This window comes from Babylonia areolata, chromosome 6, assembly GCF_041734735.1.
Source record: "Babylonia areolata isolate BAREFJ2019XMU chromosome 6, ASM4173473v1, whole genome shotgun sequence".
Lineage (NCBI taxonomy): Eukaryota > Metazoa > Mollusca > Gastropoda > Neogastropoda > Buccinidae > Babylonia > Babylonia areolata.
Genome location: NC_134881.1, coordinates 50183327 through 50197676, shown reverse-complemented (window position 1 = coordinate 50197676; position 14350 = coordinate 50183327). Strand labels below are relative to the sequence as shown.

The window sequence follows — 14350 nt, the reverse complement described above, 5'->3', positions numbered from 1 at the left end:
TGGATATACTCCATGCTCCGCTTATTAACGTGTAGAAAATAAATGTCTAAATATGTGTTAACCCGGTTCAGTTTCAGTGAACATTATTGGCACTCTGTCCAGACAATAAACTGGGAAAGTATGGAGGCCAGATGATGGCAAAATTGAACATGATGTCTTGATGTGAAAAGAACAGTATGAAATACACATTTTTCTTTCAGTGGAAATGAACCGCTATTTGTAAATGTGACTCATGAACCCTGGCGCAGTAGACGTCGATTTAGCACGGGATATAAATAATAATCATAATGATAACAATGGATCATAAATTTTATTAATGATTATGCAAAACTTTGTTGTAACACGTGTAACATTGAATCCAAGTTACCTAAACTAACTTTCCCGATGCAGATGTTTGAATTACTGGATTTATAATAATGATAGTAATGAATCTATGCATGCGATCCTTAGCCAGTGCAATGCATTCAAACAAAGCCTGTGCAAAATTATGCATTTTATTAATGATTACCTAAAACCTTATGACATATGTAACATGGAACCCAAAATACCTAAACTAACTCCCCCACCCTGGATGATATTATTTTTCAGAAACACTGCAGGCACTCCATTTTCACATCAATTCTCCCCAGTGTTTAACTGTTTAAAGTACTACCGTTCATCTTATTATGAAATGGGAATTGTATTATTTATATCACTTGACAAAAGTTTTCCTCTTTATCTGAAGAATTGTGATCAAAACACCAGATTCTTTGTATCTTTCTATTCGGTCAATCAACAGAAAACTGATTAGCGTTATCCTCACAGTGAACAAATATGTAACATAGCGGAAAAACAAAATGTAATAAAAGTAAGACTTTGAGAAAAAACAAAACCAAACAACAACAACAATAACAAACAACAACAACTAAAAATAAGGAATTTTATTATCTGCGTAAAGCAGAACCAAAGAACGTGTTCCGTGTCCGAATGTGACACCTGACTTCATCTCAAGCACTGCTAAACGTGAAATGCTTCAAACTTGATTAATTTTAAGAAATTCATTCACAATCAGTGTATACTTTGGTTTTTCAGAACTTGTGGGATGTAAAATGTGGCTGTTCTAATTAAATTTTGCAAAACAATAAGTGCGTAGGGACTGACATGTTTCGGATACAACAAATTTTTTTCGTTCCACACTTCGTCTGTCTTGTGAACTGATAAACTACATCATTTCATGATAAAACTTCACCAGACAGCAAAAGCCAAAATCAAGGTAATTTAAGGGGGTGATTTTCTACTTTGAACTTTGTTGTTTGGAACTTTTGATGCAACAAGTCTTCAACAGTCTTACTGAACTACATGCGTTGACTTGGTTCGAAATCTTACGCCAGTATCCGTATATTACCGCATCTCGCCATGTCTCAGAAACAGTGATTGTGTCTAAACTTAATCGTGATCAGAGATAAATGTACAAACAAACCATAACAACGATGAAATTAACATACACAGTTGTTGGGTTTTTTTTTAAAAATATAGCAACCACCAGGTGCAAATGAACATATCGGAGATTTCCGTGTAACATATGTACATCTCACACGCTGTCGGAAACAACACATTCTCTGAATCTGTGTTCAAACACACACGATAGAAGGGTGTTTGTCAAACCGATTTATGTTTTCCCGCGATGAATCCACATGATTTATGTGGAAACAGTTCTAATTTTGTATACATGTATATTTTTATTGGGTCGTTTACATGCACAGAAGTAACACAGAAAAGCGGAACTGAAAATTAATATGTTATGTCGATTGGATTTTAAACAGTTGAATAGGCTTTTTTTTCAGAAAATGAGTGTATGTGCTGCAGAAGATAGATGTGTTGACCACCTGTTGCAAGTAAAGAACGTGTAGTTTATTCATGAATGTGCTTGCCTTTGAATGAATAAAAATACGTCAAGAGGATCGGGTTGTTTACGTCTGCCACGCGGGTTTTTTGCGTAATATTTCAAACTTAATGTACCATTTTTACTGATGATCAATGTTTTATTATCACAACGAATGAATATAGATCAGGTCTGTATGTACTGGATTTTAATCGGGTTTGTACTTATTTGTTTCTGACCACTTCATGTTTAGACACAGTGCCATGTCACAAAATGGCGCTGAAATTTTGGATGTTTTTAATAATTTTCAACACATTTAAGACACAAGAACAAACCATATTCTCACAAAATTGTTGCAGACATTTCTCTAATGAACTGCAATCCTGACAACATGTGAAACATTTGAATAATCATTGTAAACACATGTTTATACTGAATCAGACTGAGAGACCCACATTTCCAACAAAGTTCTGGAGGCTGACCCATTTTTATTTTCCAGGCAGTCTTTGCTCTTCATGACTATCTGATGCACTTCATTTTGCCACCTTCATACCCCAGCCACAAACATTTTCTTTCCCACACTAAACCGACGTGTCTACTGCGCCAGGGTTCGTGAGTCACATTTGCAAATACCGCTTCATTTCCAAAGAAAAATATATATTTCATACCATTCTTTTTACATCAAGACATGATGCTGGTCGATTTTGCCATCATCTGTCTTCCATGCTTTCTGAATTAATTGTCTGGACAGTGCTCCGACAATGTTCATTGAAACAAACCTAGTTAACAGGTATTGAGATATTCATATACTACACGTTAATAAGCAGAGCATGAAGTATTTCCAAGTTGTGCATTGCGTAAAATGTCAGCATAATTGTTCTTACGAACTAAATTATCCCGTGCTGCCTTCGTAAATTTACCTTTGCAGTCAGTATAATACCGATTTCATTCTTTATGAAATGTCAGGACTGGTAAGAAACTGTAAAACATTCATAAAAGCAAATTTGCCTTTTCTACCAATTTAGTATATAATAGATGAAATTAAACATTTTGTTTCCTTTTGACCCCAAAGAGTTCTCTTGTTTTCTGTACGGTATCTGTCATCTGCCGCAGTGACCTACTAACGGAAGTATAGGACAGCATCAGCGCAGCAGCAGTCAGCCACAAGTATTGTACCGCGCTAAACGCTTTCCTCTGAAGACCCATTATACCGCGCTTGCGTAACACTGGCTTGCTCATGCCTTGCGGATCTTTGTAAGGCGCTCTCTCATGGCCAAATGTGTGAGAAATAATTATTAAAAATCAAAATCTAATCATGTTCCCGCCCACCTACAGCGGTCAAGTTTATATCAGCGTGATCAGTATGATTTATTCTATTTTATCGTGAAAAGAACGGTTTTGTTGCAAACATTTTGACCATTTTGTATCTGCCCTGGACTATGAAGTCAAGTACCTATTCACACCTGGGTGGAGTTTTGAAAATGGGAGTTGTACCTTTCCCAAGGACACAACACCATGCCAAAACAGGGCCTTGAACCCCAATCACTGGTTAACACTAGATCATAAGTCCAAAACCAAACCGATGCTGCCAGGACACCTTGAGTATGTAAACAGAATAAACCTCACCTCGTTATCTGTGCGGAGGGAAATTGTCTGCATACATTCAGCCACTGAAGGCCATGTTTTTCTTATTTATTGGTGTACTCAAGTTAAACTTTTTAGAATTTGTAACATAAATGAGAAATTACCTTTAGGTAAGGGGATCTTTGTGTGTAATTCCATGACTGTAGTCCACACTACCGCATGCTGAAGTAGAATCAATGTTAAAAAGCAGATAAAAAAATATTGTATTATTTTTTTATATGCTTCGTTTTGTGGAACCAAACAGTACACAAAAAGAAGAGCTCTCTTGTACTTCATTCATTCATTTCATTTTGCCCACCGCTCCTGGTGGAGCATAGGCCATCGACGACCCCTCGCCATCGCACTCTGTTCTGGGCTGTTCTGGCCATTCCAGTCCAGTTGGTCCCTTGCTGTTTCAGCTCTGCCTCGGTATCTTGCCTCCAGCTGTTGCGAGGCTGGCCTCTCCTCTTTCCCTGCGGGTTCCAGGTCAGGGCTTGGCGTGTGATGCTGGACGCTGGCTTCCTGAGGGTGTGTCCGATCCAGCCCCACTTCTTCCGCAGTATCTGCTTGGCCACTGGTTCCTGTCCCGCTCGCTCCCACAGATCTTCTTTTCGGATCTTCTCCTGCCATCGGATCTTGTAGATGCGCCTCAGAGAGGTGTTGAAGAATGTCTGAATCTTCTGCTGCATCGTCTGTGTTGTCCGCCATGTCTTACATCCATAGAGCAGAATTGACTTCACACTGGAGTTGAAGATGCAGAGTTTGGTTTTCATACTGATTGCTCCAGATGCCCAGATGTTCTTGAGCATGATGAAAGCTGTTCTTGCTTTGCCAATTCTGGCTGTGACGTTTCGGTCCGTGCCTCCCTGTCGGTCAACCACACTTCCCAAGTAAACGAAAGACTCCACCTCCCTGATGGGCTCTCCACCGACTGTGACTGGTGTGTTGGCAGTGGTGTTGATCTTCATCAGCTCGGTCTTCTTCTTGAGCCCTGTCCTGGCTGATGTGGTCTCCAGGCAAGTGGTCTTGTCCTGCATCTGGCTGTGGTTGTGTGACAGGAGCGCCAGGTCGTCGGCAAAGTCGAGATCGTCCATCTGTGTCCAGAGTGTCCACTGTATACCATTGTTCCTGCTTATTGTAGTGGTCTTCATGATCCAGTCGATAACCAGGAGGAAGAGGAACGGTGACAGCAGGCACTCCTGATGAACTCCGGTCTTCACCTCGAAACTTTCAGACAGCTGGCCTGCATGGGCAATCCTGCAGCTCACAAACATTTTCTTTCCCACACTAAACCGACGTGTCTACTGCGCCAGGGTTCGTGAGTCACATTTGCAAATACCGCTTCATTTCCAAAGAAAAATATATATTTCATACCGTTCTTTTTACATCAAGACATGATAACCAGGAGGAAGAGGAACGGTGACAGCAGGCACTCCTGATGAACTCCGGTCTTCAACTCGAAACTTTCAGACAGCTGGCCTGCATGGGCAATCCTGCAGCTCATGTCCTGGTAGGCGCACCGGATGAGGGAGATGATCTTCTCTGGGACTCCATAGTGCCTCAGCAGCTTCCACAGCATCTCTCTGTCCACGCTGTCGAAGGCCTTCTCATAATCTATGAAGTTGATGTAGAGGGGGGAGTTCCACTCCAGCGACTGCTCCACGATGATGCGCATGATCTTCTCTGGGATTCCATAGTGCCTCAGCAGCTTCCACAGCATCTCTCTGTCCACGCTGTCAAAGGCCTTCTCATAATCTATGAAGTTGATGTAGAGGGGGGAGTTCCACTCCAGCGACTGCTCCACGATGATGCGCAGGTTGGCGATCTGGTCGGTCTCAACCCTGTTGAGAACCTTGCCTGGCGTTGACAGGAGCATGATCCCTTGGTAGTTGCTGCAGTCCCTGAGGTCTCCTTTCTTCGGCATCTTGATGATGATTCCTTCTTTCCACTGGACTGGTACCTCCTCCTTCTCCCAGATCTTGCTGAAGAGGCTGTATAGCATGTTGACAGCTGTTTCCATGTCTGCTTTGATGGCTTCTGCTGGTATCTTGTCCGGCCCTGCAGCCTTCCCATTTCTCAGAGTCATGATGGCCTTCTTGATCTTTACCTTTGAGGGTTTGTCGCAGCTGATGGGCAGTTCTGTCTCTGTGGGTGGAACGTCCGGTGGCGCATCAGGGGTGGGGCGGTTCAGCAGCTCCGGAAGTGTTCTGCCCATCATTTCAGCTGTTCCTCAGTTGTTGTCAGTGGGTTCCTGTTCTTATCCTTCACTGGCTTGTCTGGTCTGCTGGAACTTGCCCGTCAGCTTCTTGGTCACCAGGTACAGGTCCTTCAGGTTCCCCTGTCCGGCTGCTGCCTCTGCTTGACTGGCCAGGTCGTCGATGTAGTCCCTCTTGTCCTTCTTGATGCTCCTCTTTACATCTCTGTCCGCTGCTGTGTACTCTTCCTGTGCCTTTGCCTTAGTTGCTCTTGTTCTGCTTGTGTTCAGCAAAGTTTTCTTCTCTTTCCTTGTTTCCAGCTTGTGGATGGTGTTGGCAGAGATCCATTCCTTGTGCTGAGTTTTCTTCTTGCCAAGGACCTCTTCACATCTGTCGTGCCAGAGCTTCTTGCTGTTTTCCCACTATGTCTCGATGTCCATCTCACTGTCTTCTATCAGCTCTTGTAATGGCTGGAACCTGTTGGAAAGGCTGATCTGGAATGCTGCTTGTGTGTCCTTGTTTCTGAGCAGTCCAACATTGTACCTTGTCCGTGTGTTGTTGGCATTGGTGAATCTCTTGAGGCGAAGTCTCACTGTCGTCATAAGAAGGTGGTGGTCTGATGACACATCGGCTCCTCTCATCACTCGTACATCCTGCCATGATCTCCTGAACTTGCGGCTAATGCAGATGTGTTCAATCTGGTTCTCCGTGACATGGTTCGGGATCTCCATGTGGCCTTTTGGACTTGGCATTGAAATCTCCCATCAGTATGGTTATGTCTTTGGCTCCTCTTCTGTCTATCACTGTCTGTAGTTGTTGGTAGAAGTCATCTTTCTTCTCTTCTTCCGCATCATTGGTGGGAGCATAGCACTGGATGATGTTCAGCCTGATGTCATTCTTCTTGGTGGTAAACTTGGCTGTGATGATGTGGGAGTTGACAGGTTCCCAGCCAGTGAGTGCCCCCTGTGCCTCCAGTGCCAGCATCAGGGCCACACCCTCAGTGTTGGGGGGCTCCATCCTCTGTGTGTCCTGAATACAGCAGTTGCTCTCCAGATGAAAGTCTCATCTGTCCTGACTATAGCCACCTTGTCTCACTCAATCCTAGCACTCCGTTCTTGTAGTTTTTCATCTCTCTCGCTACTTGGATGGTTCTTCCTGCTTCATACATCGTCCTGATGTTCCATGTGGCTACTCGCATTGTTGTCCTGGGTGTCAGAAAGGGAGTCAGCCTTGCAGCTTCCTTTCGGCTTTCACTGCACCGCGTCATAAGTCTCCGGGACAGAGACCCTTCCTTGCCCAGGTGAATGTTTTGGTTCTTTGTTGTCGATGCTTCTGTAACTGGTCTTTTTTACAGGCAGGGTAGTTAACCCTACACAAACCCCTTTATCCTCCGGGTGAGGTGGTCCTGCCTTAGTCGCCTCTTACAACATGCATGGCAGGGCAGTGGGTCTATTCTATCAGTGCCCAACCCACAGGGCAATCTCTTGTACTTAGATTTTAGAAAACATACACATCTAGGAAGGCTTTTACTCGAATTTGGGAAGAGTCCGAAGACGTATCACTACATTTACAGTGGACTGCAGTCATGGAATTACACACAAACATTGCCTTTCCTAAAACTCTCATTTAATAATTTATGTTATTTTTAAACAGATACCTAACATTGATGATTCTCTGTGGACTGTAAGTGCTGGTACTACAAAGGATGAATCTGTGTGTGGGTGAGAACGGGGGATTCAGAATGAGTGGTGTGGGAGTAATGTTACTGAAACGGTGCAGGTAGATATTGGGGCAGCTTTAAAAGAGAGAGAGAAAAAAAAGGGGGGGAAATGACTTAAATTAATCCAGTATTTTACAAGATACATATATCAAAGTTAGCGAAAAAGAAGCAAAATTGAGCAGTACCGCAGAGCCAATCACCGGGTCCGAAAGAAGATGCTGGAGGCCAAGGAAGAATGGATCACCAAACAGTGTGAGACCATTGAACAGGGCATGGAGAAGGGGAACAGCAAAGCAGCATACGAGTCTCTGAAGACGCTTACTCGGACACAGCAGCACAGGACAACAGTCATTGAAGAAAGCAAAAGAGAGCTCCTGACAGACGACAAGGCCATCTTGAAAAGGTGGATGGAATACTGCCAGGAGCTGTACAACTTCCCACTTCAACCTGAAACAAGCCTGCTTGACAGCGAGCCCAAAGACAAGACCCCAGAACCACTACCGGTGATGAAAGAGGAGGTGGAGCATGCTGTGAAAACCTTGAAAACAGGGAAATCATCAGGCCCCGACAACATCCCTGCTGAGCTGCTAAAACATGGAGGTGAAGCAGCGACCGACATCCTCATGACACTGTGCCAGAGAATCTGGGAAACAAAACAGTGCCCTAATGAATGGACCCGGTCTCTGATCATACCCCTCCCCAAGAAAGACGACACCAGAAAATGTCAAAACCATCGGACAATCAGCCTCATCAGTCACCCCACCAAGGTCATGCTGAAAATCATCCTTAACCGACTGAAAAAAGAAGCAGAGGAACTACTAGCAGAGGAACAGGCTGGTTTTAGGGCAAAAAGAAGCACAGTGGAGCAGATCTTCAACTGCCACCTCATGATGGAGAAACACCTCGACCATCATAAGGAACTATTCCACAACTTCATAGACTTCAAAAAGGCTTTTGACCGAGTGTGGCACCAAGGCCTGTGGCTAGTCCTCAGAAGTTTTAACATCGAGGAAGGACTAGTCCTGATGATCAAGGCCCTCTATGACAATGCCAGCAGCGCCGCTCTCCTTAACAACATCGGCGAGTTCTTCTGCACCACAGTCGGCATCCGACAGGGATGCCTACTCTCACCAGTCCTTTCAACCTGTTCCTGGAGAACATCATGAGAGAGACCCTCCTAGACTTCCACACCACCATCTCTGTAGGAGGAAGACCAGTCTGCAACCTATGCTTTGCAGATGACATTGACTTACTGGGAGGGAACAACCAGGAACTCCAAGATCTGACAGACAGGCTGACTGATCGTGCAGGCGCTTACGGCACGGAAGTGAGCGCTGAGAAAATCAAGGTGATGGTCAACAGTAACACCAACGCCCACGCCAACATCACCATGAATGGTCAGGAACTTGAAGAGGTGGAAGCCTTCAAGTACTTGGGAGCAACACTTACAAAGGACGGCAGGTCGAACACAGAAGTGAAGATCCAGCTTGCAACAGCAACATCAATGATGGCAAAACTGGACAAGATCTGGAGGAACAGGAGTATTTCCCTTGCCATCAAACTCAAACTGTACAGATCCTTAGTGCTCACCATTCTCCTGTATGGATGTGAAAGCTGGACACTGTCAGCCGAGCTTGAGAAGAGGATCCAAGCATTTGAGATAAAATGCTGCCGAAAGCTGCTCCGCATCTCATGGGTCAAACACAAGACCAACAACTCTGTCCGGAGCAAAGTCGAAGCCTTCGCCAGACATCAAGAACCCCTCCTGGCCACAATCAAAAGGAGGAAGCTGGCCTGGTTTGGCCACGTGACCCGCCACAACACCCTGTGCAAGACCATCCTGCAGGGCATCACTGAGGGCGGAAGAAAGAGGGGAAGACCAAGGAGAAGCTGGACAGATGACGTCAAGACCTGGACTCATCTGAAGATGCCAGAGCTGGTGTCATAGGCCGAGAGCAGACCAGGCTGAAGGAGAGTGACGTCTGCTGCATCCCTTGTGTCCCCCCCCCACGACCCGGTGGGTCACAGGACAAGAGGTAAAGGTAAGGTTAGGACAAATGATTTGAGATATATATCAGGAAATACAAAACAAAGTTTTCAGCTTTTTTTCTAACTTAGGTATTGAATCAGATATACTTTTCCATATATAGATAGAGTTGAATTTATTCATTTCTTAGGTTTTTAATTTGATTCTTTTCTTCTTCTTTTTTTTCTTTTTCCCTTTTTCAGTCAACTTGAGCTCAGATGCAGAAGACAAACTGAAGATCTACCGTGAGAACTTTGAGAAGGCATACCTGGCAGCAGCAGAAGAGTTCTACAAGAAAAATGCACATGAATACCTGAGACAGAATGGCGTGCAGAACTACATGAAGTATGCAGACCAAAAACTGAAGGAGGAGGAAAGCCGAGCCCAGCGATACTTGGAAACGGGCCATGGCTGCCAGTCTGTGCATGCAGTCAGTGGTTTATTTTTGTTTTGTACATGTGTGTTTTGTTTTGTTGTTGTTTTGACAATAATGATGATTTGATATCACTATGCTGAAAGGACAGAATCAGAAGAAGAGAAAGGTGGAGGTGGGAGCAGCAGTTTTTCTAAACCTGTGTTGTTTTCTTTCTCTTTTGCCGTATGATCTTTTTGGCTCACATGTGTGAACTAAGTGAGTTAATTATTATTATTATTGTTATTATTATTATTATTATGAGCATTTATGCCTGATCTTGAAAATAAGCCCCAGGCGTTTACAAATAGAACACATATGTAAATATATGTAAATATCTGTAAAGACATCCATTCATACCTGTTTAGATACAGAAAATTTCACATCTCACTCCTCTCAGTCAGCCATGTTCACATGCATAATAGAAATCACACAGGAGATGGATATCTTTGCAAATATTTATATTTAAAAAATAAAATAAAAAACTACTTGAAAATTCACATGTTCACTCACACACTCATACTAAAAAATGGTTGAAGGGCAACAACACACAACACACTGCACAACACATAACGGGAATACTCCTGTCCTTCACGTCTGTTTCACTCCAGTCCCTGGTCCTGAATACAGGCTGCTCCTCTGCGCCTTCACAGCTTGGACACAGGCGGCTCCTCAGCGCCTTCTTCACAGCTTGGCTGCCCTCGATGATGGCGCCATCAGGGGTTACTGCTGCTGTTGTTGCGGCTGTGTCTTGGCCCAGTGCCAACCCACAAGCTCTTTGAATCAAAATAAAAATACTTTTTCATCTTTGATAATGTACATGTTTAGGCTTGTCTCCGTATTGTCTTGTCTTGTCCGTTAGTCCTGTCAGTCACATGTGTGAGTGGGTGTGTGTGTGCCCTGTACAATTTCACTAACTTGCCTAGGTTCAGTCACACATCCAGACCATTAATTTACCAGTTATAAATTCATAATTCCTTAGCTATCGTCTTGGTAATAATAATATATTTTAGCCTCTTTCTGTCTTTCAAATCCAGTCATGTTTTCCAAGCAAGCAAATTACATATACAAGCAAGAAATTACATATTACAAATTTATTTTCCATTATTCCAATGTTGTAAAGAATCAAATCAAATCAAATTATGGTGCTTAGAGCCTCGCCGACCGCTAAGGCTATCTCAAGGCTTTTGCCACGTTAAGCGTTAAGAAGAAAGTCTCAGTGGAAATCATTCTAATAATGATACAAAGATGAGGTAAAATCAGATGTAAGCAAAATAATATTCTTTCCTTCCTGTCACAGTAGCAATGACATTGTAAACACTTTGACAAAAAGGAATCTTACTGCCAAGTTTAGAAACAGTATGGTAAGATAATAACATTGTGTTTTTTAAAAGACCAAAAAGCAAAATTAATCCATCGACGCTATAACAATGAAATAAAATAAACACCAGAAATATTCTAAGTTGTTTTTTTCCACTTTCACCTGAGCACTAGGGTCTCAGAGCCAAAGTTCTCTGAAAGCCAAACGGGCACACAGGTTTGGTGGCAAACAAGTTGTGCCAGAGAGCATGGATCTACCTGAGCTCTCACCTGAACATCCGTATAAGAAAAGTAAATGTTCACTCAAACGCCCCATGCGCCTTGTGCAACCACGCATATAACAAAATTGACTCTCTCAACAAAGTTGCCACACGAAAAAAACATCTGCTTCAATGTGATGACTTTCAGCTATACTACCAACAAATTCTGAAACTGTCAAAACTCACTCAGTCACTAATAGTCATTTTAGTTCATACTGGAAAGGGATGAGCTGTTGAGAATTAACCAGGAGGGGAAAAGGTAGGTCTTCAGACTGGATTTGAAAGATTGCAGCGAAGATGAGTGGCGGAGAGGCTGAGGAAGTTGATTCCAAAAAAAGGGGGCTTGGAATGAAAAACTGTGTTGGCCTTGCGGTTTGGTTCGAGCAGGGGGGATCCTAAGCATACGAGTCTCAGAAGAAGAGCAGAGCTGGCATAAGGAATTGTAAGGATGAATGAGATCAGAAAGATACTGTGGATCAGAAACCTCAATGGACTTGAAACAAAGAGAGACGACTTTGTAAATAATTCCTTCTTGTTCTGGGAGCCAGTATAAAGCATGGAGGAGAGGAGAGACATGATCAAATTTACAGGAACGAAAGACAAGACGAGAAGCATAGTTCTGGACTTTCTGAAGCCTAGCGATGAGGTGTAATGACCCCATTTTGGTTGTCCTTGTTTCTGTGTGCATGTATGTATGTATTTCTTTTTCTTTTTTTTAATCTTTTATCTTTTTTATATATAGTTTATTTACTTATTTATTTATTATTATTTTAAACTAATTAATTAAATATTTCTTTATTTATATTTTGTTTTATATTATCTTCTTTTTTTTCCTTTTTTGCTTTAGGCCTGACTAAGCGCGTAGAGTTATGCTGCTGGTCAGGCATCTGCTTAGCAGATGTGGTGTAGCGTATATGGATTTGTCCGAATGCAGTAACACCTCCTTGAGATACTGGTACTGATATCCATGGTAAACTCTTAAACACATTCATTTTATTTTAAAATACTTTGGTGAAGTAAATTTTGTTGATTTAAAAAAAAAAAATAATAATTTAAAAAAAAGACACAAAGCCATAATGGCTCATGTGTGATTCCTGCTGATATGAAAGAATATTGAAACTGCAGAGATGCTGGGAGGAAAGGAGAGCTTGGGTGGAGGACTCATGTGGGGAGTGAGGGTTTATCAGAACCTGAATATCAGTCCAAATGACTGTTATTAAACTGAAAAGTGTGTCCTGGAAATGAACAGTTCCATATAAAGCAGTCCACATTGATTATGAATCCATTGTTTTACAGTCGTAATGTAGGTCTATCAAAGTTTCATACATTCCCTGTCTTCTTTATGACCTCAGCACCTGGAGCCCTATTCAAAGAATTGCTTGCTTACTAAATCCTCTTTGCCCTGGCTGGAGCATCTTGCACCAGCAAATCTTCTCGAGTTGTTTTGAACTTGATCAAACCAACTGATTTTACTCCAGGTCTTGCCAGCTGTTTTCATTTTCTCCTCCACAGTTCTTCTCCATGAACCTTGTGCTCTGCCTCTCTTTTCCCTGGTGGTGCCCATCTGAGGGCAGTGTAAGGATGTCTGGTTTTCATCATACTCAGAACATGGCCAAAGCCACCTCCAGTGATTTAGAGAATAGTCGCTTTATGACTTTTCTTTCTTTTTTTTCCTGGCTGTGAAAAATCATAGCAAAAACTTCAAATGCTCATGCAAAACTACACACAAAAGCTGACTGTCAGTAAACTCCAATTTCAGGGTTATTTTCACATTGACTCTTTCACCCCTAGGCGACCTAAGTTTACTGGACAGTGCACCGCCATAGGTGACTTTCGTCAACATTGAGGGGTCATGTTGATAAGACCATTTTTCACTTGTAACAAGGCTCGATGGCTGCTGCCAGTTTCCTGCCAGGAGAGCAATGGTTAACCTTTGCTGCCTGACCGAGGCTGAAGTAAACAAGTCCATTGTGTTGTTTTTATATGAACTGAAGCCTGTGACTGAGAGCATTGTTTCTAAAATATTTGGCGCTGGGGAGTGTTTTTCACACATAAAATTTGCGGTGAAAGAGTTAATAAATTAGATGATGTACAAACTGCATATGTTTATCCTTCTTTTTTTCTGCACCATCAAAATAATTAAGATCTAGGTAGATCTATTGAAACAATGTGCTGACCAGTCTTAGCCACATCATATCTGCATTTCAGTAATTTCACTGATATCTAAGCAATTTTAAATGATCCATTTGTACCTGTCAGATAGGCGCAATAGCAGAATGGTTAAAGCGTTGGACTTTCAATCTTGGGGTCCCGGGTTTGAATCTCGGTATGGCGCCTGGTGGGTAAATGGTAGAGATTTTTCCGATCTCCCAGGTCAACATATGTGCAGACCTGCTAGTGCCTGAACCCCCTTCTTGTGTATACGCAAGCAGAAGATCAAATACGCACGTTAAAGATCCTGTAATCCATGTCAGCGTTCAGTCGGTTATGAAAACAAGAACATACCCAGCATGCCCCTAGTAGGCCTCCTTCGGTCATGGCTGACCATGGATAGAGTATATCCGACCTAATGTCTAATTGGGCTGTCTGCTTGGACCAAGCAATGTCACCTGTGACTGTAGAGACCGATGCATGGGAGACGGTCTCTGTTGCAGCGATCACATGTGTAAGCTGATGCTAGTCTGTCGGCTGCCGTCCCTTTTCTGCAAGCTCGCTTTTCTGCTGCAGCAGCTGACAGTTTGTCCTCACCAATCCGTAGCTGATCCTTGAGAGTGCTTCTCCATCTGTTGTGGTCATCTGCAAGGCCCTCCCAGGACTCAGTGTTGATCTCAAGTGCCTTCATGTCACGTTTGCAAACATCTTTGTATCTCAGCTGTGGGCGGCCAATGCTTCTCTGCCCCGTGGCAAGCTCTCCATAAAGGATGTCTTTTGGG

At 43.0% G+C, this 14350-nt stretch overlaps 1 protein-coding gene across 3 annotated transcripts in view; it reads left to right on the top strand.

Annotated features, from left to right (window-relative positions):
* The window catches only part of LOC143283118 (cullin-5-like), a 174095-nt gene that overhangs the window by 64502 nt on the left and 95243 nt on the right, over positions 1-14350 (top strand). For 2 of the 3 annotated variants that reach the window (XM_076589254.1, XM_076589252.1), the window contains exons 6-7: positions 9629-9855; positions 10449-10559. In XM_076589254.1, the coding sequence (XP_076445369.1) occupies positions 9629-9855; positions 10449-10559 (338 nt within the window). The remainder of the gene's footprint in view (positions 1-9628; positions 9856-10448; positions 10560-14350) is intronic. The other variant, XM_076589255.1, reaches the window with a different exon arrangement.